We start from the raw sequence: 26529 nt of genomic DNA, 5'->3' as shown, positions 1-26529 counted from the left end.
CATAACTTTGATTTCTTCTTTCTTTATACTTGTACACAATAAAAAAGCCCTTTGCTTTGATTATAATTTGTGTCAGCATCAAAAGCTGAAAAAATTGTGTATTGGATGGAAAATTCTGCTCAGCTGAATTGTCTTCCAAAAGCAGGTATTGTAGGCATCACTTCTAAGAAACAAGCCTATCTAAAATATTTTTTTGCTGCTGCTACTTATATCATAGGAAAAAGAATTTTTATGCCGAATATCAGATCTACAAGATGAACTTAGACACCGAGACCATCATATAGCTGAACTGGACAAAGAGATTCTGCATCTTCATGAAAATATAAGTGCATTGACAAAGGAATTAGAGTTTAAAGGGAAAGAAATTCTTAGAATACACAGTGAATCCAACCAACAGATCAGGTATGAATTTTTCCACTCTAAATTCAAACCTGTATTGTTTCACTTACTCTTTTACTTCGAAAAAAGATTACCATTTTCAGTTTTAAATTTATCCTCTTAATCAAGTCATGTTACACATACCATTTAGTCTTCTTCAGTAAAGCTATGCCCTTTACTAGTAAAGTGAGTGACTATGCTGTGCAGTTAAGTGGCATTTCAGTGACACATTTTGGCATATTTTAGTAGCAGTTCACTCAAGTGTTGGATTTTGGTGGGTTTTTTTTCAAATTCATTATGTTGGTTTATTTTAAAAAGCATTAAAGGAGATGCATTTTCCATGAAATAAGCTAGAAGATTGGAGAACAGTAAGTAGTGGATTTTGATGAATCAGTAATTCCTTCTGTGTTGTCTGATATTATGTAAAAGCCGTTAGAAGCATGGCAGAAAATCATGATGAACAAAAAAGTCTGATTTTAGAATAACTCTTTTTTTAACAAAAACTAAATTAAACAGGATGCATGAGCAAGATTTAAGCAAGAAACATGAGAAAGAGCTGGATGTCTTGACAGCAGATCACATCAGAGAGAAACAAAGCATGCTGGCAGATTTTAATAAGACCCAAGAGCTGCTCAAGGAAATTAATTCAGCTTTACAAATTTCGTAAGTTTTGTTGCATTAAAAAAAATTGTATGTAGCTGCATTTGAGTGAATAGTTTATTCTGGTGTCCGTAAGTTCCTGAAGATACTGCAGAGATGCAGACGTACAAATACCTCAATAAAGCAGGGGGCCTAATCTTGCATTCTTTAGGCAACACAATTCTATAATCTGTAGGGGAATTTAGGAGGTAAATTGTTAAGGGTTTGAGACCAAAAAATTTCAGGTAGGAAAGATACTAAATCTGTGTAGTTCCTAGAAAGTTGGAGAACACATGATTTCAAATGGTTTCTTTCTCAAACTTTAATATATCTTTTTTGAGAACACAAGAATTTCTTCAACAAGTTTATAAACAGTATGGTTTTTTACTGTACTGTTTACTACTACTAAGAAGTGAGATTGTAACATGAGTGATGCAAACATTTTCAGATTTGGTAGCATAAGGAAAATTAGTGTCTGAAATGGATTGTATGAGCATAACAATAACAGAAGGCTTAAGAGTTTCTCTTGAGCCAAAATGCCACCAGGGAGTAGACCACCTAATGGTGGCAGAAGTGATGTAATAATATGTCACCAACCACTGTTTTCCACATCCTTCATTCTCTATCTCTGTGATGTTACCCATTTGGTCACAGTTTCTGGCTCAGGTTTCATAGCACATTGAGGGCTTCCTGCCACAAAGTTGTCACTGAGGGATTTGTATTTGCAGCACAGAAGATTTATGGCAGGGAGAAGAATTGGTTCTAAGTTTTTGATAGAAAGCTTTTCTAAGTATCAGTTACAAATGGACAGTAAAGCCAAAATGCATCTAGCTTTTTCTGGATAATGAGCCCTCAGAAACTGTCTTCAAATAAAATGGCTATAAAATTCTAGTTCTCACTCCCTTGTAGTTGTCCACATGCACATTCTTATGCCCTGATAAACGTGGTACCTTGCCATTCAGTAAATTAGGTCTAAGCTACCTCTTGTTTGCTGCATTTATCTTGTATGAGAAACAGGCCTATGAGCAGCCACCAGAACTGTTTTGGAACTGTTTACCCCAAATGTTTTTCATATTAAGTTGTTTGCTTCTCAGTGTCCAGGAATTTTCTGAATTTAGCTTTTTCTGAATTTAGGTTTTCTTCACCTTGCTCTTGCTCGATTTAGAGCTTTGAGGAGGCAGCCACTGGCCTAAAACAGCAAGCATCATCCAGGGAGCCCTGAGCTGGCTTTCAGTGTGTTTTTTCTCTATTTACACTGAAGCAAGAAGGTGTCCAAAGAGGAAACTATGTAGAAAAGCTAACAAATTTTAAAAAACAAACTGAAACCAAAACAAACAAACAACAAAAACAAAGCAAAAAACCAAAACCAACAACAAAAAGCCTAAACAAGAAAAAAACAAACAAAAAGCAAACCCCAAAAGACCAAACCCCCCCCCCCCCCACCAACTCAGAGAAGTTTTATGTATCTGTTTCTCAAGTAACTGTTCCGAGGTTCAGCCTCACCTAAAGCGTGGCCTCATGAGTGTTTGTGAAATGGAGAATCTGTCTTCAAATAGTTGAGAGTGGGTGTCATTAATTAGGCTCTACAACTGAAGTCCTTAAAGTACAAATTATCTATTTGAAACAGAAGAAATCCCAGTTCTCGGAAGTATCTGAAAATAAAATGACAGCTGTGTGTAACTATGTACTATACTCTGGGGATCTATATACAATAGCTTAACCCAGCATAAAGTGTATACACAAAAATTAAGCCAGCTGAGGCTATTTCTGTTCTGCTGAGTCAAATGCCTTCTCTGCAAGTAAAAACAATCACGTTGTTCTCATTCATATTGTTTTATGTAAATACATTCTATAATCTCCTCAGAATATTTACAGGTTATTTGAAGGTTATTAAATTATCTATATAATTTAATATTAACTGCTTTTTCAGCTGCAAATCAAAGTAAAAATCACATAAGTTTCTCTTACAAAGAGAAAATATTTATCTGAAGTGAAAAATTATGTCTGCTTCCAGTTTGTTTAATTCTTGTGGAATTAAGCTTGACCTGATTTAGATTCAATTGAATTAATAGATTTTTCTCAGCATTTGATTGGGATTTTTTTTCTTTTTTTCACTAAGTTTGTTAAATTTCCTGAACCTGTTCTGATACTTGGTTCTCTAATCTACATGAGGGCTGAATATGTGAGACACATATTTTGGTACTTGCCTTTGAAACTATATTTAGCATCATGAGCATGTTATTAGTTTAAAAGAGACACAATCTCTTGAAATTGTCGTGTCTTTGAAACTTGTTCTTTAAGAAAAAGGGATATTTATGCAGTTACTCATACAATTCCTCTCTCAGTTGGCTTATTTCACTTCTCTCCTTTAATGCTTTCCCACCAGGCATCTCAAATTTCTTCTTAGGTTTTTTTTTCAGTTGTTACATTAGATATCCTAATATCCAAGTGTTACTCCTTTTGTTTTGCTGCTCATTCCTTTATTTCATCTCTAATGGTACTAAATAGCTTTTGTGGAGAGGAGTTAGTTACCTATTAGTCTCCAGTGTTCTTGGGTATCTTTTGTTCCAGTATGTTCCACATGAACTGAGGAAATGCTGCCAGCTTTTTCTGTCTATCCAGTTTCTCCAGTGTCACAAAAATGCATCTTTATTCAGAGTAGTCTTCTATTAAAATAAATTTTAAAAAAGATACTTTTGGTTTCCCTCATTAGGAAAGTGAATTGCCAGCTTTTAAAATTTACATTAGTATTAAATATAATGCTATGTAGTCCCTATATTTTATGTAAGAACCAATTTTAGCTATGTCTTCTGTAATTATGCTCTTCATGTTGTGGTTTTGAATGCTTTTTTTTCAGCCTGATTTCCAAGTGGCCTTTTCCAAAAATGTAGTAGTGCATGCACAGGAAGGATGTTAAGTTTTTAGAATGTTCCCTAGATTATTAGCTGCTGGAGCAAAAGTTATGGTTATTGGGTTTTTTTGGTTTGTTTTGTTTCTTTACTATCTAAAGTGGAAGGAGAACATAGAAATTAATTTCCTTCAAGGTGATAAGAAAGTCATCCTCTGTTTTTACTCCCTGAGCTCTCTTTTGTACTTAGCAAAAATGTGACTATTCACTCATCATTTAATACTGGATCAGGCTAAAGGGGGTATTCTTCTTTTCTATAAAGTTTAGAAGAAATGGAAGAAAAATACAAAAACAAAGAATCAAGACCAGAAGACTTGCAGCTTATCTCAGAACTGAAAGATCTAATTGCAGAGCGGGACCAACTCATAAAGAAATTGATTGTAAGACTTCTATTCTCTCTTGGTGTAATATCTTGACAAATACAAAAGTTAATCTGATTCAAAGTGTTTGAAATGTATTTAAAGACCCAATCCTGCTAGCACGTTATTCATATCCTTTAACACATTATTCCTCTGGTTTCAATGACTCATAATAGTAGAACTAATTAGATACAGAGTGTTTTCCAAAATCAAGCATAAGACATTATTACAAGAAGTATTTTGGTACGTCCTTTATCAGATATCTCCTGCCTCCAATCCTGGGACAAGCCATATAAGTAATAGTCTCTTCTGCAAGGTTTCTAAGACCAAGATCCTGACCCACTGAGCTTCCCAAATTCAAAGCACAACACCCTGACTTGGGTTAGTCTGATTACATCCCAATTAAGAAGCAAGAAGGAATGAGGAAATCAAAGTTGATTAAAGATCAGAATTTAACTATACTGAGCCTTTTGCAGTACATAATCCATTAGGCTGTGCTCACTCTCAGGACCTTAGAACTGCATAAATAGAAATTATATAGATTATTCCATATAATAATATATAAACATGAAATCAAATTTTTAGAATTACCAGATTATTTTAAAATGTAAACATAAATTTATTTGAGAAAATTTTACAGGCAGATTTGGCCACTAACTGATTGAAAATGCATAAAAAGAGGTTTCTATCTGTTGTTCTTTTTAGGAGGACAAAAAGTTCTATCAGCTGGAACTAGTAAACAGGGAGACTAACTACAACAAAATGTTTAATGCAAGCCCTAATGTTGGTGTTATTAATCCATTGGTGAAGGTATGTTCCATGGACTTCATTGCTAAAGTAAAGAAAAAGAAATCTAAACTTAAGATAATAGTAAAAAGAAAAGATATATGTGTATGTGTGTGTGTGCGCCTGCATCTATACATAAATCACTCTTAACAGACATGTTCAAAACAAGGAACATAGTTTTCCATTTGTCTACTTATTTTTGTGTAGGTTTGTTTCTTTTGTGTTGTTGAGAGATCCACTGATGCTATTGCCCTGGTTTGCTTGACATGCGTGACATAGAACACAGTTCCTTATCACAAAACTGCAAATTTAAAATGGAAACATGACAGAAAAGCAATGGAGGGCAGAACTGTATCATGCCATAGAGAGCAGGGACACCCCTAACTGGTTTTAGTTTTGTAATTTTTCTTGGTTATTATGGAAAGTGCAAGGGCACTTTGCACTTTTTGGGAAGCACTCAGGGTGGAAGAGAATTAGAAAGACAGAGGGAGAGAGGACACTAAAAGGAATGGAATAAGGGTAAAAAGGGGAAGTGTGTCAGAAGGGCATGGAATGAGTCTGAAGGGGGAAAGACATAGAGTAAGATTGGAGAAGTGGAGTGACGAACCAGTATGGACAGTGGAGGCTGCAAGAGACAGAAGTCAGTCTCTAGCCTTCTCAGTTACTGTCACCACCTATACAAGTGTAAGCACTTCAGTAGCAACCTTTGCCAGTTCTCTCCATCCTGCTGAAGAGCAGCCAGGGAAGGCTACTGTACACACAGGGATAGTAGCCTTCCTGCAACTTAAAAAGCCAGCAGCATTCCTTCATGAGGAATGTGAATAGACTGTGGTTCGGAAACTAAAAATACTATTTCTTTTCACCACTTCAGGAGTGCGTCCTCTGACATTTCCTTCCTCCTTGTGATAACACATAGATTATTTCACTTGGAGTGGAAGGGGAAGAGATTTTTCCCAGCTGTAGAGATAGAAGAAGTTGGGAAGGTACTGAAGCAGAGGCTAAAACCCAAGGGGCACAGCCTGAGCAGCTCAGATGCTCAAGAGCTTCAGTAATCAAGGTTCAGGCTCATGTTATTTAAAAGGAGGTCTGGCTCCATTATTTGAGATCAGGCTGTGTTATTTAGCCAGCCTTACTGCAGTTTCACATCAGATCAGCATATTTCACACTTCTGCACAAAATCTGCTGCAAAATGTCAATATTCTCCTATGATTTTTACAAGCCCAGCAGCTCTCACAACCTTATCTGGATGCCTAATTTCTATGCTAACTGCATAAAAGAAATTACTGTGGGCCCATTAGAGACAATATCAGGACTTCCAGATACAATTTCAATGGTTGTTTGAAAATATTGGAAGTCTGTCTGAACCATTCATTTCTAAAGATGTGAAATGTAACCATCTATTATATAACCTTGTGTTTTGTGTGAAATCTGAAGTGTTTGGGAAAAGTACTTCAGCATCAGATTTCCATAGTGATAATTCATGTATTTTTATAATATGCTTCTATCACTTAAAATGTTTAGACTTTATAAGTGTCTTGTATGCCAGAACATTCTGATCTTTCATTTCATGAGTTGTGGACTATGTTACTTTATTTTGTCAAAGCACATACTGTGTTATTGGAGAATGAATTACAAAGAAACTGAAAATCTCATTCTCTTTTCTTTTTTTGGTAAAAAAAAAAGACATAAATTATGAGTTATACAGGCTTTGCATATTAATGCAAAATTACAGCCATTGCAGTATGTGTTAGAGCTTCTCTAATTTCTACAATGGATCTGTTTAGTGTAGTATTACATTCTTACATCTAAAATTTCTTAATACTTTGCATGAATTTCATGGAAAAAATAGACACAGTTTTCTCTCTCCAGATTTGACTGCTTCAGAAGATTGTTTTATAGAGACTATTATATAAATCATAGTATTTTTCTAAGCACTTATGTGGATACCGTACATTTTCCAGAAATGAGCCACCTGTAGAGCACACGGATTTAACTACAGTTTGTTTAACACACTTTTAATTACAGCATATATTGTCTTGCAGGTGTATTTTTTACATACAGTTGGTTACTTTTACCAAACTATTTCTTCTTATTTCTTGCTCCTTCAGCTACTACAGCAGACATGTATGAGACAATCTTAGTTTAATCCTTTGTAAGTGATGATCGTTCACTGTGATGCTTAAAACCCACCTTTTTCTGTTATAGTTTTCTGTTAAATTGCTGGGGTATTTTAACTGTGTGTTGACAAACACACCCACGAGTATGTGTCTGCAATTAGTATCATTTGCATCTGCCAACTCTGGAGAGGTCAGGCACTGAAATCAAAGCTAGAAGAGAGCCTAAGAGAAGAAAGTGCAAACAAACAATAGGACTCTGTCTGTCTCCGTCTGAACTCGTGCCCACCCTCAAATAGAGCAGCTCTCCTGTTTCAGGTGGAATTCTGCTGGAAAGTATTATATACAAACAACATGAGAGTCCACTTGTCCTTCCCTTTATTTAGTTCAAATGTATGTAGTTTATAAGCCCGTAAGGGGTTTTTCTCCTAGCTGCTTTGTTAGGGTTGCGTATAAGTAATTGAAAGAAATTATTTATTGTATTTATTATATATTCAAATAATACATAATTCATTGTATTTCTGAGCAAGGGATTTTTCCATTGCTCTGGGTATGTCAAAAACTCTTATTTTTGGAAATCAGGCGCTTTTAATTTTAGTATTTTATTGTGGACATGAAAAATATGATAGAAGTCAGAACATGCACACCATGTCAGGCAGCCATTTAAAAAAAAGTGATAGAATTACTTGAAACATCCTTCTGCATTAAAATATCTATGAAAACAGAGAGGATGAATACTGACTCCCTTGTATAATGTGTTCTGGAATGTAAAACAGTGATATAAAAATAGATTTTCTCGATATTTTGAATCCCTTGAAATACTATCAAGAGAAGTACAGAGAGTATTATAAAAAGAAGCCTGTTCAGTTGTGCCATCTGGTGTCTAGAAGTGGCAGCTGTATTAGCATCAAATCCAGGCCTTTTCTTTGTGCAAGAAACTGGACTCCTGTATGGTAATATTTTTATCTTTAGCTGTATTGCTGTAATGCTTTGCTGACTGTGAGGGTGTCATTGCTGTGAAAGAAGTGTAGGTGCTTTTCTGGGTTGCATGGTCCAGTTACCAAAATGTGCCTTGGTGATGGGGTGAAATGTGGTGGAGAGACCCACTTTTTTTATCATTGAAATTTGCTGTAATTGCATTTGATAGCAGAGCTGTTTCACAGATATTAAGAAAAGATTTAAGTAAACATGAAAGGTTGAACAGACTGAAAGGAAATCTTCCACAAGATTGTCAGTCTCCAATTTTTAAATAGAGCCGATGTATGTTTAAATAGAACCAGTGTTTCAATATAACCAAAATGTTATATTGAAAGATCATATACTCATGTGATATACTCTTTGATTACTGCACTAAGTCATAATAACTTAATCATCTTGATTAGAAATTCGATTTTTCTGTGAAAATTTGTGGTGTTCAGGTCAAAGCAAACAGAAAACTGGAATTGGAAAAAGAGCCTAATCTGTCCCAATTCCTCTCCTTCAAAAAAACCTCCAAACCAGCCATTACTAAAACTTCTACGTTAGCCAATGTCCTCGTCTGTCCTGGTGCAAGAAGCCTTCCTTACGTTTGTTATTTTTAATGCAGCAAAAGAAGAAGAACGATAAAGCAACAAACAGGTTTGTGAGTGTCCCCAATCTAAGTGCTCTGGAATCTAGCGGAGTGGTGGGCAATGGACATCCAAACCGCCTGGACCCCATTCCTAACTCACCCATCCACGATATTGAGTTCAACAGCAGCAAACCACTACCACAGCCAATGCCACCCAAAGAGCCCAAGACGTTTTTGAGGTGAGCACTGCCTCACCAATCTTTTTTTTTTTTTTTTCCTTAACTTAGAAAAATTTTGCATTCTTATTGAGCTGAATCCCATTTGCTTTATCAGCCTTTCAGAGGTACAAGTACTCTTACAGCATTTTAAATTTTTACATTATAATTATAACCTCTTTATAGTACTCCTTTTTATTGTAGACCTTGTTGAAATGTGAAGTATTCTCTCACTTTTTTCTGAGCCTTGAACTTTGAAAACCTTTTAAATACCTTAACAGAATTCATGTGCTTCCAATTGTTTACATATATGAACAATTGTTTTAGATGTTTGTGTTATTTACTGATTTTCATTTAGGAATTGATACTAGCACGGAGGTTTTTTTATTTAGTATTATGTGATAAAGATTTTTATATAAGAAAATTATTTTCCGTGCTAGGTGAATGTTTTGTGTTTCCTCTTTCCTCACCTATATGAAATTGTTTCATGGGAGTAACCTTACTACAGCAACAGGAAATGTATAGGCTTGGGCGCTTAATGCTGAGCTTCCAGTAATCAAAACCAGCATTAAAGTCTCAAGTAATTCTCTCACAAAATAATATATGGAATTGAATAACTTAAAAATGGCATTTTAGAGGCAGGATTGTAATCTTTTAGCTTGATACGTGCACATACTAAATACACTGAAGTCCTGTACTTTTTATCTAGTAGGTGCTGATCTCTTGCCTCTAAGTTGCCAACTTAAAGTGACTTGTAATTACTGGTCCTACAGCTGGTTGTTTGCTCTCCTTTGGTTTTATGCAAAAGATCACATACCTAGCAACTGCTACTTATAAAGGGAAACAAATGAAAGAATCTAAAATAGAAAAGGAAAACCAGTATTTTTCAAGAAAACCTTTTTTTTTAAAGAAAAAAAAAAAAAGTACTGTTGCTATTTTTTTTTCCTGTGCATGTTATATGCATGAGTATGCTCAGGTACCTATAAACATGCATGTGCATGACCCCATGGACCGTGATGCTGGAGTTTTCACTCCAGATTGTTTTGTGCTCTGTATTCTCCTGTAGTAGAGGTTATTTTACTACCAATTTTTACCGATAAAGGAACTTGTATAATTAAATTTAAATTCTTTCCTGCTCATTTTGTGAGAATGTTAAGTGTTCAAAGAGGAGCCAAATGCTGTTTGCAGTGCAGCAGTTTGTTTTTTCCAGTATTTTGGCATATTTTAAGTGTGTGCATGAACAATTGCAAGTGGTATTTGTGATAGGTGTTAAGTACTACAACAGTGTGTATTTCTGTTCAGTTGCCAGCCAGTCTTTGTGAGCACATGTCTACAAATATGATGTTCACATCATATTTTTCAAAATTAACTTTACCACAGGAAAAGGATGCTAAAAGAGGACCTTCTACAGTCGTGCTTTTCCAAGAAAACTCTTTTTATTCTTCCTGAAAACTACAGCTATTTATGAGATTTAAAATTATGTTTTCCAAAATACTACTTGCCCGCCCCGTAATGTGGCTTCTGAACTGACTTGTCCATGCTGCTGATGCTCTCCAATGGAGTGGATGATCACAGATTCTATAGGGAGACATTAAATCACGTCCTAAGGCACACTGATAATTAAGCCATGGAAAAACAGACTGTGTTCCTTACCGAATATTCTCTGTGATTTTTTTTTTCTTCTCCTAGCAGTTGTACTTTTCATGTAGTTGTAGGATAATTGTTCTTTTTCTTTCTGTGAATTTAGCCCTCCTCAGACTGATGCCTCACCAGTGGCTTCACCAGATCCACAACGCCAGGAGTGGTTTGCCCGATACTTCACGTTCTGAGAGATGATTTGTTTTTGTGGCACAGCGTGATGTGGACTGTTTATAAGAGCATGACCTTAAGTAAACCCTCATGTGAACAAGCTTTCCTGTAATTTGTCAAACACTGTGAATGAGGAGGTATTTGTCTTTCTGATTTGAAACTGCACTGTATTACATGTTATATTTGTTGGAATCACCTGACATGGTACTATACAATATGTGTAATTATAACTATTATTTTTATTTAAAATGGAAGAATCTTTAAACTTTGTAATTACTACATAATAAATTTTGGTAGAACAAAAATAATGCTTTCCCCCTTTTTCCTATAAATGTGTTTTCTTTGATTTCAGGTAAGGCTTTTCCCCCAAATAACATAATTGCATGGTTACTATAAATACATCTTGAATTGTAAAAGAAAAAATATATATCTCTCACTCTCTCCAATTTGGGCAGGATATATTTAATGCATCCCGATTCTGTTACTTTGTAGCAGTTTAAAAACCCTCTCTGGCTAACATTTAAAAGGAAGAATGCTAAATAAAACTAGTGTAGCTGCTGGCCTTCAGAGCAGATTGATTCTGATAGAAGATGAAAAAAGCCACAAACCAGGAGCTGTTTGTTGGGGAGGGGGGCTGACTCCTCACCTGTTGCTTATGAGACTTCACCATCTAGTTATAATCAAACATTTTATCATTAAATTTAAGCAGAAACTGTTCCCACAGGTTCTGTATTTCTTTTATGAATATTAACAAAAACAAATGCTTGAAATATTTAGAAAACTGTTCTAGGTATCTCTGTATAAATCAAGAATCTACAGTTTGAGCATATAGTCTTGCTTTGGATAAAATTCATGTCTGAAATGAAAAAAAACAGATGCCACAAATGAACAAAAACCAACTACACAACTTTTTCCCATTAATACATACTACAGATACAGATTTTTCATTAAAACTTAGTTACCTTCCCTTGTCTATATTGAATTTTTCTTAAACTGATATATGAAACTGTTTTTCAGCTCGTGAGCATGATTCCGCAATCTGTACCTTTTATGATGTCAGTGTTGCTCAAGAAATTTGTTGCAGCATAGAGAAAACCAGAGCTTATTGTCTTTTTTATATTTTTTCATTCAAAGATTACCACAAATTAACTCACACTGGTAGTCTCAGGGAGAATATTGTCTTTGTTTTATGAATGTATTTTTAAGCTGAATCTCTTATCTTTTAAAAGCAGGAAAAAATATGTTTGAGTTATTTGAATAAGGTTCTAGTTAGCGTATACAAAGGTTTTGAACTTTAATATTTCATCTAAAGCCCTAAACTGCATCCTTTTTTTGCTATATGCACAGAGGTAAATACCCAGATGAAGATACTTGCTAATTACAATGAGTTTTATATGTACTATATGTATAAATGAAAAATTTGTATGTTTTCATATAAACAATATAAAAATCTTCTAAATGCACATTTCAAAACTTCTATCATATAATTCACCTTGAAAACACCACTGAAAGCTGTATTCTGGTGATGCTGCCATGGATTAAAAATGTATACAACAGATTTTCTGTAGCTGGTGGACTCAACTGTAAGTATATGCAACTTTTTAATTTTAGAAGAAAGCCATATTGGGCAAAATGTCAGATTTCTTGGCTGTTACCCAAAATAAAATTCACTAGATCATTTTGTTATAATGTTCTGAAATGAGTGTTGCGTATTTTTTCTTGGATGCTTTGCAAGGCATCAGCTGCCTTCTCCCATTCCCAACTTCGTTTGTGCATTTTTACATACAGAATGAATAACTGAACAGGCATATGAAGACAGTGATCCCTACATTTACCTATTCAGTGAAAGGTGTGCCCATTGTTTTTTTACTAGTAGGCATCTGAATGTTAAGAAGCACTATTACCATATCTTCCACAGTCAGCAACCTTATCAGTCTGTTCAAACCAAAAGCCAGCCAAAAAAAAAAAAGTCCCAAAACCAACCCAAAATACAATGCCAAAAAAACAACCAGAGGAAACTGGGAAAAATTTTATTTTCTACCAAATGGCATCAAGAACTCTTTAAAATGTATTCATAAAAGAAGTTAGTATCTGGCTTTTGGTATTAAGGAACTTGCGTGATGCCTATGCCATTGTGTTCCCCATCTTTGCCATGTCTGGTATTCTGGAAGAAGCTAGAAGTGCTTCACGAGTTCATAGGCAGCCTCAGCCTCAGCTGCCGAGAGACACACTTTAGGGTATAGTCTGGAGCCCAAGTTTTACAGCCACATGAACTTCCAACCATATTCATGCTGCTTGGTCTAAATCTTCCCCTAACCTGTGGGATCCATGAGCCTTTCTCAGCTTTTGTGCAGCCTTGCTGGCAGTGTCCCAGCTGCACACTGTACCTCCGCCCTGACCACAGCATTAATGGGCAGTTCTTGTACTCTCCTGAAGAAAACCTAGATTGAGGGCACACACTGTATTCTGTAAAACTGAAAAGCAGAGCAGTTTTAAGTCTTTGTCTTTATTACCACACAAGACTATCAGGAGGGACCTGAAAGCAAAAAAAAAAAAAAAAAAACCAAAAAAAAAACCCCCACCAAACCAAAAAACCCTGGTTTATGTAAGAAAACCATTATTCCAAGCGGAAAGCTGAGACAAACCAGGCAAGTGGTCCGAATCGAGGACAAGAGAGCTTTTCAGGCTGGTAACTGCCAGCACTGTCTCCATCTACTCGTTTGAAACAATTACTTTTTCCTGTCCTGTTTTGCACCATGATTTCAAACGCGGCTACCTCGTGGATTTTCCAAAGGGCATAATACAGTTTTTGATAACTTCTTGTTGAGTAAACACTTCTTCATTACTCAGCTGAGCACATAACCATTACTGGTTACTATTAAATAATAAGTTGACAAAACTTGAGTTTTTTCTTGTAGGAACCACTACCTGATCATAGCCTTTACATACCAACATCTGCTACATGCTCTGTAGTTGAAAAATCAGCTGCCCCAGTTGCAGGCAGCTGGACTGTTTTTCATACTGCTGCACTGGTTGTTTAGGCTACAAACGCAGTCTGAGGACATGCACACATGGACACCTCCAGGAATTCACGAAGATGACAGCTCTGCCACAGCAGAAGCCAGTTAACTGTGCTAACAAATGTGTAGCAATTACTGTGTCTCATCATTAGAAAATAGCAGCCCGGTTTTGTATCTTGCAAGACAGCACTATAAACTGGTAGAAGTTGACACTGAAAGCATATACCAGGGAAAGGGCTTGTTTTGAATTTTCACAGTGATCAATTTATATTTTAAGTGCAGATGTCAGCAGTGCCTTTGCAGCTATATCTATTAAATTAGTTACTCCAGGACCACTTTATAAAACAAAATGTATTTTTCTTCTAGAGACATTTCTAGGGGCTAAAACACTTCCTCTTTATAGTCTCCATGAAGCAGTCTTTTGCTGGAAACACTTTTTCCTTCAGGTGAGGATTTAGGCAACATCTACAAGTACCCTGAAGAAGTTTGTGTTTGCAGATAATGGCGGGAGAGGTAACTGAAGTTCCACCCACTGATTCACTAGACAGGAGTCCTATGCAGAACCCTCTTCTGATAGCATGTGGAGTAGCAATTCAGAGAAATCTGATTTGTGATTTAAAGTACCTGTGAAATTCCACACGAACTTTCCCCCCAAACATTTCAAGACCATTCCCTTCTTTGCTGGCCAAACATTCTTCAGATGACCTCATGGATAGTAAGATAATATAGTCAAGAGGTGGAGTAACCACTGCAGCTTTCTTATTCATTAAGATCACATTTAAACAGGACTCGGAGGAAAAAAAACCCAGCATGCTAGACATTACAATTAATTATCTTAGTTTTATGAAAGCACTAAGGCAGTTGCTTTATATATTGAAGCCATACATCATAACTTGGTAATAAGGCATCTAAAGGATATTTTGTTTGAAAAGTGTTATTTTTCCCCTCCACCAACTGTAAAATTTTGTATTAAAATGTAAACTGTGTACATTTCTTCTGATATGTTTTTATTATAGAACTAATAGTTTTATTGTAGTACATTTTTTGGTTAAGATCTTACACGGGCAGTGATTTTTGTTTTGATTGCCTATCCATAATTCATCATTAATACAGGCCAACAGTGGGAGGTCCTGAGAGTGAGAAGCTGAATGGAGGGAGAGAAGATTTAAGATCGCTCAACACTTTGAAGTTATGGGGACATAAAGCTATGCTCTCTGATATTGCAAGACTTGAATGGATGTATGAAAAAGATATTCAAATACCTTTTCAGAGGTACCAAGAAAATACACAAATAAATCAGAAGACAGTCTTCTTATACTGAACTCCGTGAGGACAGAATTCAAACATGCAAGCACAGCACTTGTTAGCAAGTGTGCACACATGCTGCAAAGTGACTGGAGGGAACAGGCAAACTGCTCGAGAAACTCCTTTTGCCTGTGTCGGAGACTGAAATATTATAGCTTATGACTGAAACATTTTAATGAAGGACTTCTGCCTATTATAGCAAAAAACTGTATTATAGCTCCAGAGAAGACTATCACACCCTGAATGGGGCTCTGACTGTGGCCCTGGACTGCTCGCTGATGAAGAGAAGATAAAGTAACCACTCAGGGCTGGGGAAGAATACGTTCGCAGAGCACAGGCTCAATACCCTCGGGGTGGAGACCGCAGCCTCAGGGCTTTCAGCTGCCAGGCTTCGCACAGACCCTCGAACCAAAGGGTGGGGGGGGAAAGGCTTTGGGTGTGTAGTGGAAAAGCCTCTGGTGAGGGGCAGTTAACACCCACCCTCCGCCGTGCAGACGAGCTCAGCTGTGGGGCACTTCACCGGGGAAAAAGCTTATCCACAGCAGAGGGGGTGTCATCGCCCCTCAAAGGCTCCCCAAAGGGGTCCCCAGACCCTGCACCAGAGCACTGCAGCATGTGCTACAGGTCCAGGGTGTTGCAAGGGACAGTGTCAAAGCTAGCCCCCTTAGGGGAGGCACGCGGGCGTTTCCACCTGCCCAAAACGTGTATCAATCCACTGGATCCGGCGGGGCGGCGGGGGACCCTCATCACCGAGAGGACCGGATGGAGGAGAGCAACGAGACGTCGTTCTCGAGACCCTCGGAAGGGTGACATGCTTCCACCTGAGCCCCGTCACTCTCTCCCTGTCCCCCCATGCACATTTCTTTCTTTCTCTTTGCCCCTTTTACTATTAAAAAAAAAAAAAACAACTATTTTTTTCGCACCAACATTTAAACTCGTTTGGTTTAATGATGTTTTTTGGGTATGTTTTGAACCTTCAAAGTTCTTTTCGTTTTATAGACAGAGATTTGGTTCTCTTAGCTCTTCTGGGTTTAAACCGAATGGTAACAGCCTTGAACACGATTTTGATACAGAATTAGCTAAAACCCAAAATATTTCAAATAGTTGTAGAGCATGTCACTGGGTTGTTATACACAGGGAAAAAATACAAATAAGAACTTTTTCAAAATACCATACTGTAAATTCTGGGCAAAAGCGAAAGCTTTAGAGCCTGCAACAAACCCTAATTTTTGGTTACACTAAGCATAAAACCCCCACTCCTCAGACTCTACTATGCCCTCATTTAGAAGGGGAAAGTGGCTGGTTTGTCGTGCAGCTCCCTCTAAAGAAGCCAAATTTAAACTTCGAGGTGTAACCCGCGGGGGTGGAGAGGGAACTTGTAGGGAGCAGCCTTGGGGCTACCCCTGCCCAGAGCCCCCTGTCCCCCCGCCTCGCAATCCTCCCCCGCTGTACAGGAGCAGCGTCTCTGCCACGGGGTGCAGAGTGCGGCACCATTGCCCGGAGAACCCGTAGGTGGATCTTTTGTTCCCGAGAGGCCGAGCAGCTGGAGTGTCCCTCGTGCCGGACTTGCCGCCCCTCGCCTGCTCCTGGGAGGGCCGGTTCTCCCGCGGGAAGCGCCCCAGCCGCTCTCCGACGCCCCGCCCCGCTCAGAGCCCGCCGGGCCCGGGCGTGGAGAGGCGCGGAGGGGCGGGGACGGAGCCGCTCCTCCCGCCGGGTGAGGGAGCTGCGGGCGCTGCCTCAGCGCGGCGGGAACCGGCGGGAGCGAGGCAGCCCCGCTGCAGGTACCGAGCGGGAGCGGGGCGGCCGCGGAGCGCTGCCCTCCTCGCCCGGCGGGCGCGGTGCTGGGAGCGCAGCGCACCCCTCGCTGCCCGGCGGTGAGGAAGGACGGGACGCGCTTGGGGTAGCGCCCGCCTGGCCGCCTTCAGAACTTGCCGTGCTGGCGGCGGCCGGGACGGGAGGGCCGGGTAAGGCGGTGCGGCAGCCACCCGCCCTCACCGCCAGCACAGCGAGGGAAAGGATGGCCGCGCGGGTTCGCTTTTCCCATTAGCGGAGAGGAGCGCCCCGCCCGCTCCCCGCCCACCCCGGCGGGAGGGCGGCACCGGCTGGCGGGGGCCGGGCGGGCTGGGTTGGCGGGAGCCGTCGCTGAGGGGCGGGGGGAGGCTCGGCCCGGCCCCGGTGCCTGGCGCGGTCCCGGCGCCGGGCAGCGGCGGGGCAGTGGTGCCGCTGTGTCGAGGTTTCCCTGCCCGACCTCATGAGCCGCGCCCCGCCCCGCCTCGCCTGGCTCCGCGATGGGCTTTTCCCTGAGAAAGACAAAGTTTCCCGCCCGGAGCGTGGCCGCACCGGGTTGCGCCGCTGTGTGACCGCCTCCTCGCGCCTTGCCCCCGCGCAGGGACAACATGGTGCTGAGCGCGGACCAGGTGAGCCTCATCGGGCAGGTGTTCGAGTCCTACGTGCTGGAGCACCACAGGGACGAAATCCTGAGCATCCTGAGGGAGGCGGACGACCAGGCGCACTACCCCGTCGTCGTCGACGCCTTGACGCTCTTTGAGACCAACATGGAGATCGGGGAGTACTTCAACGCCTTCCCCAGCGAGGTGCTCCCGATTTTCGACAGCGCGCTGCGCCGGGCTGCGCTGGCAGCGCTGCAGGACAGCGCGGACCCGGCGCAGCTCAGCCTCAAGCAGAACCTCCACGCCAGGGTCTCGGGTGAGTGGTGGGGCGGGGGCTGCAGCGAGCTGCACCTCTCAGACAGGACTGCCAACATTTTCTGACTCTTCAGGGAAACTGCCAAAATTTCCTTACTCTGTAACAAACTATTGGGGCGCCGTGGAATGAGCAAGTTTAATTCTTGCCGTTTCAGTTTTTGAAGAAGTGGGGAATCCTCAGTGTTTATTAAGCAGCAAAGGACACGTACAAACACATGGATGTGTGTAGACCAACTCCCAAAAGAAAAGCCGTGGCCGTACCCACTGGCGTGCATGCAATGGTTGGCATCTCTCGCTGGGTCAGGGCTTACACCAAAGCCTTTACAAGGCAAAGACTCCTTAAAGCAGTAGCTGGTTTTACATTATTTCACTTTTAGGCAGAAAGTCTAGAGAGAAGTAAAAGGAAGAAGGAAAAAAAAGTCCAGGAAAAAAAAAGTTTTAGGGGAAGATACGTAGTTCCTAAGTTTTACTGCAGGTTGACTTCCTTACCATGCCAGCTGGCTCCCAGTCCTTATTGGCTCCAGCCATCTTCCAGAAGAGGCAAAGTCTAAATTTTGAATTGTCTTGTAACAATTTCATCTGAAACTGTTGAATTTTATGCTTAACTGTTACAAAATTGCTTGTCATAAAATTGGAACAAACTGTTGGAAGGCGTGATCCTTAATGGAGGATTCCGTAAATTTTTTCACTGCAAGATGATATAAAATTATTCCTTATTATTAGGAAATCTTTAGTAGCTCTGAGGTTTGGTAAATGTGGAGTGCAGGTTCGGGGGTTGAAATGTCTTTTTTGCCTGTTGTGGGAAACTGGGTCAGCAGTGGCACCCTCCCTTCTGGTCATTTCTGATCATAACAATTTGGAGCAATAGTCTGCAAAGCCAAGAGCTGGCAGCCTGTGTTTCCCTCCCCTGTCCTGTTGTGGAGTGACTTATGATCATTCAGTCTTTTGGCAGCTTGAATTTGGATAAATCACAGTTGGTAAATAGGCCTGTGTTTCATCCCAGTGAGTTTCCATAAAAATGTTGTAATGACAACGCATACATCAGAAATATATTTAGCTTGTGGTATTCAGGTGCTGAGGAGCTTATACACAGCTGATGAGTATGTGAGGTAAAAGGATGGCCTCTGTGTTGTACTGAAATTTGACCTCGGGCACCTCCCTGTACTTATGAAAGCATGAATGAGGTAAAACTTTACTCCTAGTGTTCTGAGATGCATTTACATTATTGAGGGCTTCAGCATCAAAAAAGACTCCACATATTATTATTTAAAAAGCTGCCAGGAAGTATTAGAAGGAATACAGCAAGGGGAAATGATCTCTGCATGAGTAGTGGTGTCTTTAAGACATTCCTTTTCCTCTTATCAGCCTCTTGCTGGAGCTGATAATTTCTCCCACAGTGATGTTTTGTCTAAATGTTCACTTATCAACCTCCAGCAAAATTAGCCGCCTTGATCAAATAGTTTTAATAACTGATAAAAGCAAGCCTGACTGATCATTGATAGAAGAATTCAGTTAGCAAAGTCACAGATAATTCCATCTCTAAACTGGAGGGAAATTGATGAAGAACAGGGGGAGTTATCCTTGACAAGTCTAGCTGGATCAAAATAACATCTGTCCACAGAATTTGGTTAATGTTCTGTACCGCCAAAAGGCTCACTGCAGAAGAAACAAAACAAATAACCTGAGTTTTCTATAGCCTTTTTTCCACCCAAATTTTCCCATGATACTGTTACCTTTTAAGTAGATGCTGGGTTCTGATTACCTTCAGGATTCTCATCTTGGAGTGTCACTTCCCGTTCCCATGTCAGATAAGGAGGGAATGAGAAGGTGGTGCAATATTCTTGATGGGAGCAGCAGGCAACTACCAGGAGTGTGGGTGATGGATCTGTGTGTCAGGCTTGGAACTAAGTGAGGAAAAGTGATTTTGCTTACACCAGGTGTAAGAAACAATCTCAGCACTTTCTACCAATATGGACAGGGCATCTAGGGGTTCAAAAAGGATTGAAGGAGTGTGGATATGCAGTAATTAATAATGGATTATTAGCTTGAGTTCACTGAAGAAAGTAAAAGATAAAGTTCTTTATCTGAATTTCAGCATTGTAGGAATTTGATTGTGTAACTTCAGCTTTTTGCTACAAATCCATGAAATGATTTTTCCTTACTTGTCATTAGTCTGAGCACCGCTGTGTCTGTTACTGAGGGCCAAGCTGCTTCTGGTATTTTCTAATAGCCTTTTTGTGACTAATACAGTAAAGTTGGTTCAAAGGGGCACACACGCAATTAGAGTTTGTCAAGCAGTCTAGTGTGGTCCGAATGAAGGCTCTTTTTGGAGCACATTTAGACTCTTGGCTCTTCAAAGTTCACAGAGAGGATCGTCATATATCCTGACAACAGTGCTGCAGCTCTCTCTAGTGTAAGATGTGATGCATTTTGCAAAGTTTTTTCAGGGCCAGCAATACTGAACTAAGAAAAAAATGCCAAAACAGGTGGAGAAATAACGGATTTTTTTTCCCCTAAACTGACTAGAAATGCAAATCTGTGGTAGAATGAAAATTTCAACAGGCTTGGTAGAACATTTAAATAGCTTTATTAGAGTCAAGCAGAAAAAATTGTTTGCAGTTTCACAAAATACTTTCTTTTCCTGATTATTTAGTTCTACTTTTTCTACTTTATTCTCTTACCCTTTAAAATTAGTTTAATAGTTAAAAATACTTTCTTTAAACAAAAGCAGAAGGCCAAGTGTTGCTTAAAAGCATCAAACCAGAATGTTTCTGCATGTCTGAAATAAGGCATTTGGGTTTGAAAACATTGAAATAAATATGACTCTTTTTTTTTTTTTTTTTTTTTTTTTTTAGCAGCTAAAGCTACTGAGAAGATTTGACCTAAACACACAAATAGTTTCAGTCCCCTTAGAAACATAATTTGTAGTTTTACATCTGTTTCCTAGCTCTGTTTTGGAAGTAAGACTAAGAAATTAAGTTTATAATTATTAGTATCTTGTAGTTCATTACTAATTTCTGAATAGGTAATACTTTTTATTGCTCAGGTGAGCATTTCAGGGACTATTTATTTTTATTAACACTTTGTAGGTTGTTGAGAGAGATTAATCTTCCTGAGGATTTCAGCCACTCTGGTGCCAAGTGATGGGTGAACACTGAGTGGGATCAGCGCATGACTGAACTAGCTGCTGGGGGGAATTAAAGGAGACCAAGTGGAAAGTGTCCTGTCCCTGTGCATTTGAATGTACAAGTGAATTTGCTTTGGCTGTGGTCATAACCCCTTTCCATTCTTTTTGTGCTATCTTCCTTGTGCTCGAGGTTTTCTGCTATGCAGTGTGGATTTCAGGTCAAATGCTCTCTGACTGTGAATTTGCTTAGACTTGAGAATTCACACAAGATTAGGAGCTACACCTGTTTAACTGTGGGAATAACATTGAAGCACAGTTAACTAGCACAACTGAAAATTTGTAATTCAGATAAACCAGTTGTAGAATAAATGACATCTACAAAAAGAGCATCTAAATTAATATAGATATGAGAATATCAGGATCTGTTTCTATGAATGGAAACTGTTCTTGACTATTCACCCCTTGGCAAGAGTCGGAGAGTAAAATGGCAACATTTTCAGCTAGTGCTCAGTGTCTGATGATTTTCACCATCTGAGGACAATGAATCAGATTTATGGTACAACAGATGAATAGTTGAATCACATTTATGAAACAGTAATAACAATGGCTACTGTTCATGTCTGGCATGTTTTCTCATCTTTCTGTTTAACTGCATTATAAGTCCTTGTTTTATAAGCATAGCCTTATGCTGCACCTATATTTGTCTAACAGGTTTGCCTGTTTGCCCAGAGCTGACTCGAGAGCACATCCCTAAATCCAAGGATGTGGGACACTTTTTGTCAGTCACTGGGACTGTCATACGTACCAGTTCGGTGAAGGTTCTGGAGTTTGAACGGAGTTACATCTGCAACAAGTGCAAGCACGTGTTTGTTGTCAAGGCTGACTTTGAGCAGTACTACGCATTCTGTCGTCCAGCAGCCTGTCTCAATGAGGAAGGCTGCAACTCAACCAAGTTCACGTGTCTCTCTGGAACAACCTCTTCTCCTACCTGCTGCAGGGACTATCAAGAAATCAAAATTCAGGAACAGGTAAGGAAAAAAAAAAAATCATAGACAAAAAGGGGAAGAGATTAAAGTACAGATGTCTGCTGTTGTTTGAAATTAATGCCCGAGAAGACTGAAAGAAGCCTGGCAACCCATTGGTCAGAGGTTTCCAGTCAGAGTTAAAAATTAAGCCAATGTGTAGACCAGACTTCTGTTATTGGGTAATTCCATTCAATATTGTACAAAATACCAGCGGTCAGTTAATAGATGAAATTTCCATAGATGAAATTCCATTCCACGTTGAATCCCTATAATACCAAGTGTGCATTGTTTCTCTAAACACTTCCTGTACATGATGTTGATGTTCAACACTGCTTCTGAGGACTAAAGCTAGCCCAGTGTTGGCCAGGGCCAGCTGTAGCTGTGCAGTGTGGTCAATACGTGGTGTCTGCAAATGTCTCTTCCCTTCAACCAATATTGAATTCAACAATTATTGCATATGTGATCCTTACAGAACTTGGATGCAGAATTTGCGCTTGTTTTCTGATGATAGCCCTGGGCGGAAGTACAGACAAGGTGGAGAAGGAATGTATGAAGTCAGAAATTAAGGTCTTAAAAGTTCAGAATACCAAAAAAAGTAAGGGAATAAAACTTTCTGGGAAATAAGCCCTATATTGCATGTACATACAATGATTTTTTCTGACATATGGGAAATCTCTTTAACTTTTTTTTTTTTCTACCGTGTGACACATAGATCTCTTTAATAAGCAACATGGGCTTATTAAAAACAGTAAAGTTAAACTAGGAGTGAATTTCCCTTGTCTTTCCTACTGAGCTCTGCAAGTAATTGTGCATGCCACCAGTACTGAACATAATGTGAACTGCCTGTGGCCATTTAGATGATACACAAGGGTGAATTAACCTTCCTAGGCACCAGAGAGTGAATACATTAAGAATTCTAGCATGTATGACCTGTGTTGCAGAATGAAAAGGTACTTCTGACTTGTTCTTGTGCAGTGGATACTCTCAAAACTGTTGAAAGCTGTAAAGTGTAAATGGAAAGATTGCTGGTTAGAAATGGACTGTGACAAGATTGCATAGTTTGCCCTGCAGAAAAGAAAGAGAGTTACACGAGTTACTGTCACATTTGTCAATATGTATTTTGGTTTTCCTGTTTTTGATTTAATCCTTGACACCTAGGTGTAAACTTAATCTCCAACTATCAAGTCACGGTTAAATACCAGAAAAATACAGAGAATAACCCTCAGTATATACTTCAGTGAAGGGTTGTCTAACCCATGCACATGCTTCAGTACCCAAAGTCAACTTTACATACCGAAGAAGTATCTAGTAATAAATTATAATAAAAAAAAGGATCAGCTCTTTCAAATGGCCTCCTTTAGTGAGCTTTCTTCAGCAAGATATTGAAATCACACAACATCTCCCAGCACCGAGCACCTTCTGCTAATTTAATACCCAATCCCATTTGCATTAATATCAGCATTAAACTTTCATTGTTAAGCTCAGGGCAGCATTGGCATCCTTACTGTAAGTTTTGTGATAAAAAGCAAGAACTGACCTCAGTCCCAGGAAAGGACCCTAGTAGGCCCTTAAGCCAGAGCAGCTGTAAATTAAAGGCTTTTGAAGGTGCTGTTCTTAAGAAGTGCTTTTCCTTCCCATCACCTAGGTTCAGAGGCTGTCTGTTGGAAGCATCCCTCGTTGCATGATGGTTGTTCTGGAAGATGACTTGGTGGACAGTTGCAAGTCTGGTGAGGATATTGCATAAATTACATATGTTTGTACCCACAAGAATTTTTAGTTGTCCATTTGAGATGAATCTCTGTCAAGTGGCTGTCAGTGCTGGGGGCTCCTCAAATGAGGTGTGTTCATCTGTCACGTTGCTGTTTCAGGCTGAACGTTAGCGTGGCAGCTGATGATCATTCTAGAAAATGTCATGCACCCCCAGGTTACATCTTGACTGTTTGACAGATCAGTTTCAATAAGTAATGTGTTGTGACATACAGAAAGTATAATAAAACTTGTTAGTGCAGAACACCAAACCTCCCCGGGAGATTGAGTCTCACAGCGTGAGGTGCCCCTCCATAGGCCTGGAGAGCCAGGAAACCTGACCTCCTATCTAAGGAGTGCTGCAGGTGGAAAAAGCTACTTGGCTTTCAAAGAAGCAGCTAATTGGCAGGAGGATAAATTAGGAGTGGACTAAAAATACTCAGATAGGCACATTTCCACAAGAAATTAATTTGTAGCTGTACTTTCTCAGAAGAACACTCTACTCAGAATGTTAACAAGTGATTCATCGCAAAAGTTACCAGAAGCTAAATAAGTTTTGACTAAGATTTTTTTGTATAATTAATCTAATTGAAAGAGCTTCTACAGTTTACCAGGAATTCCTCTCTTCTAAAAGAGGAAACAAGCAGAGATATGTCTTTAAGAATCCACCTCCCTTAAACAGAAGTGGAAAGACATAACTTCCTAGCACAGACTCAAGCAACCTACCTTATCTTTGTTTTCAACTTCCAGTAACTGCAGGAGGTTTTGTTTTCAGTTGTTAGATTTTTTTTTAACCTTATTAACTGTAACACAGGCTCTAGATCACATTATTGTGCATTACAGCTAGCTGAAGTGTCTGCATGTCTCAAGTCAGATGTTACTTTACTAATTTCTGTTGTTACCTCTAGGAGATGACATCACAGTGTATGGAGTGGTAATGCAGAGGTGGAAACCTTTCCACGAGGGTGCACGCTGTGACTTGGAGCTTGTCTTAAAAGCCAACTATGTTAAAGTGAACAATGAGCAGCTAGCAGGTGTTGTAATTGATGAAGAGGTTCGCAAAGAATTTGAAGACTTCTGGGAAAGGCATAGGAATGATCCCTTAGCAGGTTAGTAGTTGAAAGCTTTTAAGTAGGACTCTTGATTGGATAGAGATGAAATCAGGAGTGAAAATACAGTAACTGAACACATGTTCCCCCCATTATGTTATCCCACCACCCATTCATCAAGAATATATTTTTTCCACTACAAGAATATGAAATTCTTACTTTAATATTGCTGGCTGGGGGCAGAAGAAAGTACCAAACCAACTGCATTGATCTTCATTCTTTGAGCTTTCTATTCAAGTCTTTTTTGGAACATTTATTAACAAGAAATGAGAAATAATATGAGAGGAAAAAAAAGAGAAGTGCTTTATAATCAAGAAAGAAGAAGCATACCTTCTTAGAAGAAATAGTGTGGACTAGATCTGCATTTAGTCAGCACAGCTGTTGCCTCTGGGGCGAGAAATCTGACACAGTCTCTGCATCCCAAATTAAGCTCTGAATCTTTACCATAGGGATTAGCACATCATATCTTTAACGTAACTCGTGGATGCCTAGGCCCTTGGTTAGGTGCAGGGGAGCCTCCCAATTCACAGTGGCTTCCAGAACAGTCAGTGTTCAGTACGCTGGGTCCTAAACTTACCGTGGTCTGCAGTCAACCACCTTGGAATTACCAGGAGTTCTGTCTGGAACTCTGTCCCTCTCCATAATCTGACTGCCTTCTCCTCAACTCTGCAGAAGCTCAATGGACTCTTTAGGGTCTCCATCACTGAACTTTATTAGGCTGACACTCTGTCTTGTAAAACACTGGAAAGAGCTTAGTCTTTCTTTAAAGACAAACAGGAGGAAAAGCAGGTGGGAACCTCTCTCAAATTAGCCTGCTCACAATAAGAAAGTGTAGATCCTGTCAATGTCAAAGATTCTTCAGAACTGCATTTCCTGGAAAGCAGTTTAATTGCTAGCTTCCTGCTGTTTGGAATGATAACATTTCTTCCTTCTTCTGTTTGGAACGAGAATATTTCTTATCACTCTCATTAGAACTGTTCAGAAAGTAACTCAGGATCTTCTTTGAAGGTCCCTTTTAATCTTTCATTCTCAGGACAATTTTTGGAAGCCTGAAGGGAGCAATGTGATTTTATGTAATATTACCCATTCTGAATAAATAAATATGAAGCGGCTACAAGAAAGTTGAAGTGGAAATTAGAAGGACCCTGGCTGCCCAAGATGTCTGTATCAGGCTATTTGTCTGAATTTGAGTTGACATTGAGGGCAGAGATCAGATCTGACTAAGGAGTCTGAGGCCATTTCACAACAGAGTGTGTGTGTACCTGTACTGTTTTTTGAGAGATAATGGTAGCTACTACTGCATTTTATGTCAGTCACTTAATGATGCTAACTCCTAACTGTGGAGTTAAATCTTGAGCTGTGCTATGGCTGAACAATGTTTTTAAGATTCCATTTTTGGATGGACAAAGATATGTTAATTCCTTCAGAAGACCTTCAAATTAAACACATATACCTTAAGTCATCCATTAGGTGCCTATATTTTGCCAGTACCATGTATTTGCATCTAAATTTAAAACATGAAATTAAGCTCTCAAAATGGGTCATTTTCTTTTATTCCCTAGCAACGCAAGTAGCACATGGCATATAACCTGAGACCCCTTATGTGCTAGTAGTGTCAGAATTTCAAAGGGCAGAATTAATTGTTACATATCTTGCACACCATCAGCATTTTCAGAGCAGATTGAAATGTTCTGCTGCTGGAAAGAGACTATAGTAGGGAGGAGGACAGGGACCT

The 26529-nt window shown here is 39.5% G+C and overlaps 2 protein-coding genes across 10 annotated transcripts in view; both read left to right on the top strand.

Annotated features, from left to right (window-relative positions):
• FAM184A (family with sequence similarity 184 member A) overlaps nt 1-12456 on the top strand; it is a 74558-nt gene extending 62102 nt beyond the window's left edge. For 2 of the 8 annotated variants that reach the window (XM_042016711.1, XM_042016709.1), the window contains 6 exons: nt 218-402; nt 895-1041; nt 4188-4305; nt 4990-5094; nt 8770-8972; nt 10696-12456. In XM_042016711.1, the coding sequence (XP_041872645.1) occupies nt 218-402; nt 895-1041; nt 4188-4305; nt 4990-5094; nt 8770-8972; nt 10696-10777 (840 nt within the window). In that variant the 3' untranslated portion in view covers nt 10778-12456. The remainder of the gene's footprint in view (nt 1-217; nt 403-894; nt 1042-4187; nt 4306-4989; nt 5095-8769; nt 8973-10695) is intronic. The other 6 variants (XM_042016714.1, XM_042016713.1, XM_042016712.1 and 3 more) reach the window with 5 other exon arrangements.
• Nucleotides 12457-16760: 4304 nt separating this feature from the next.
• Nucleotides 16761-26529, top strand: part of MCM9 (minichromosome maintenance 9 homologous recombination repair factor) — a 49095-nt gene continuing 39326 nt past the window's right edge. For both annotated transcript variants that reach the window (XM_042016703.1, XM_042016704.1), the window contains exons 1-5: nt 16761-16863; nt 17472-17788; nt 21626-21942; nt 23585-23666; nt 24594-24794. In XM_042016703.1, the coding sequence (XP_041872637.1) occupies nt 17479-17788; nt 21626-21942; nt 23585-23666; nt 24594-24794 (910 nt within the window). In that variant the 5' untranslated portion in view covers nt 16761-16863; nt 17472-17478. The remainder of the gene's footprint in view (nt 16864-17471; nt 17789-21625; nt 21943-23584; nt 23667-24593; nt 24795-26529) is intronic.

The sequence above is a fragment of the Corvus kubaryi genome, unplaced genomic scaffold (genome assembly GCF_017639235.1).
Source record: "Corvus kubaryi isolate FWS band 111438036 unplaced genomic scaffold, C.kubaryi_AGA036_p1.0 split3-73, whole genome shotgun sequence".
Classification (NCBI taxonomy): Eukaryota; Metazoa; Chordata; class Aves; order Passeriformes; family Corvidae; genus Corvus; species Corvus kubaryi.
Note: the sequence above shows the minus strand (reverse complement) of the source record. Positions and strands in the feature narration are given on the sequence as shown.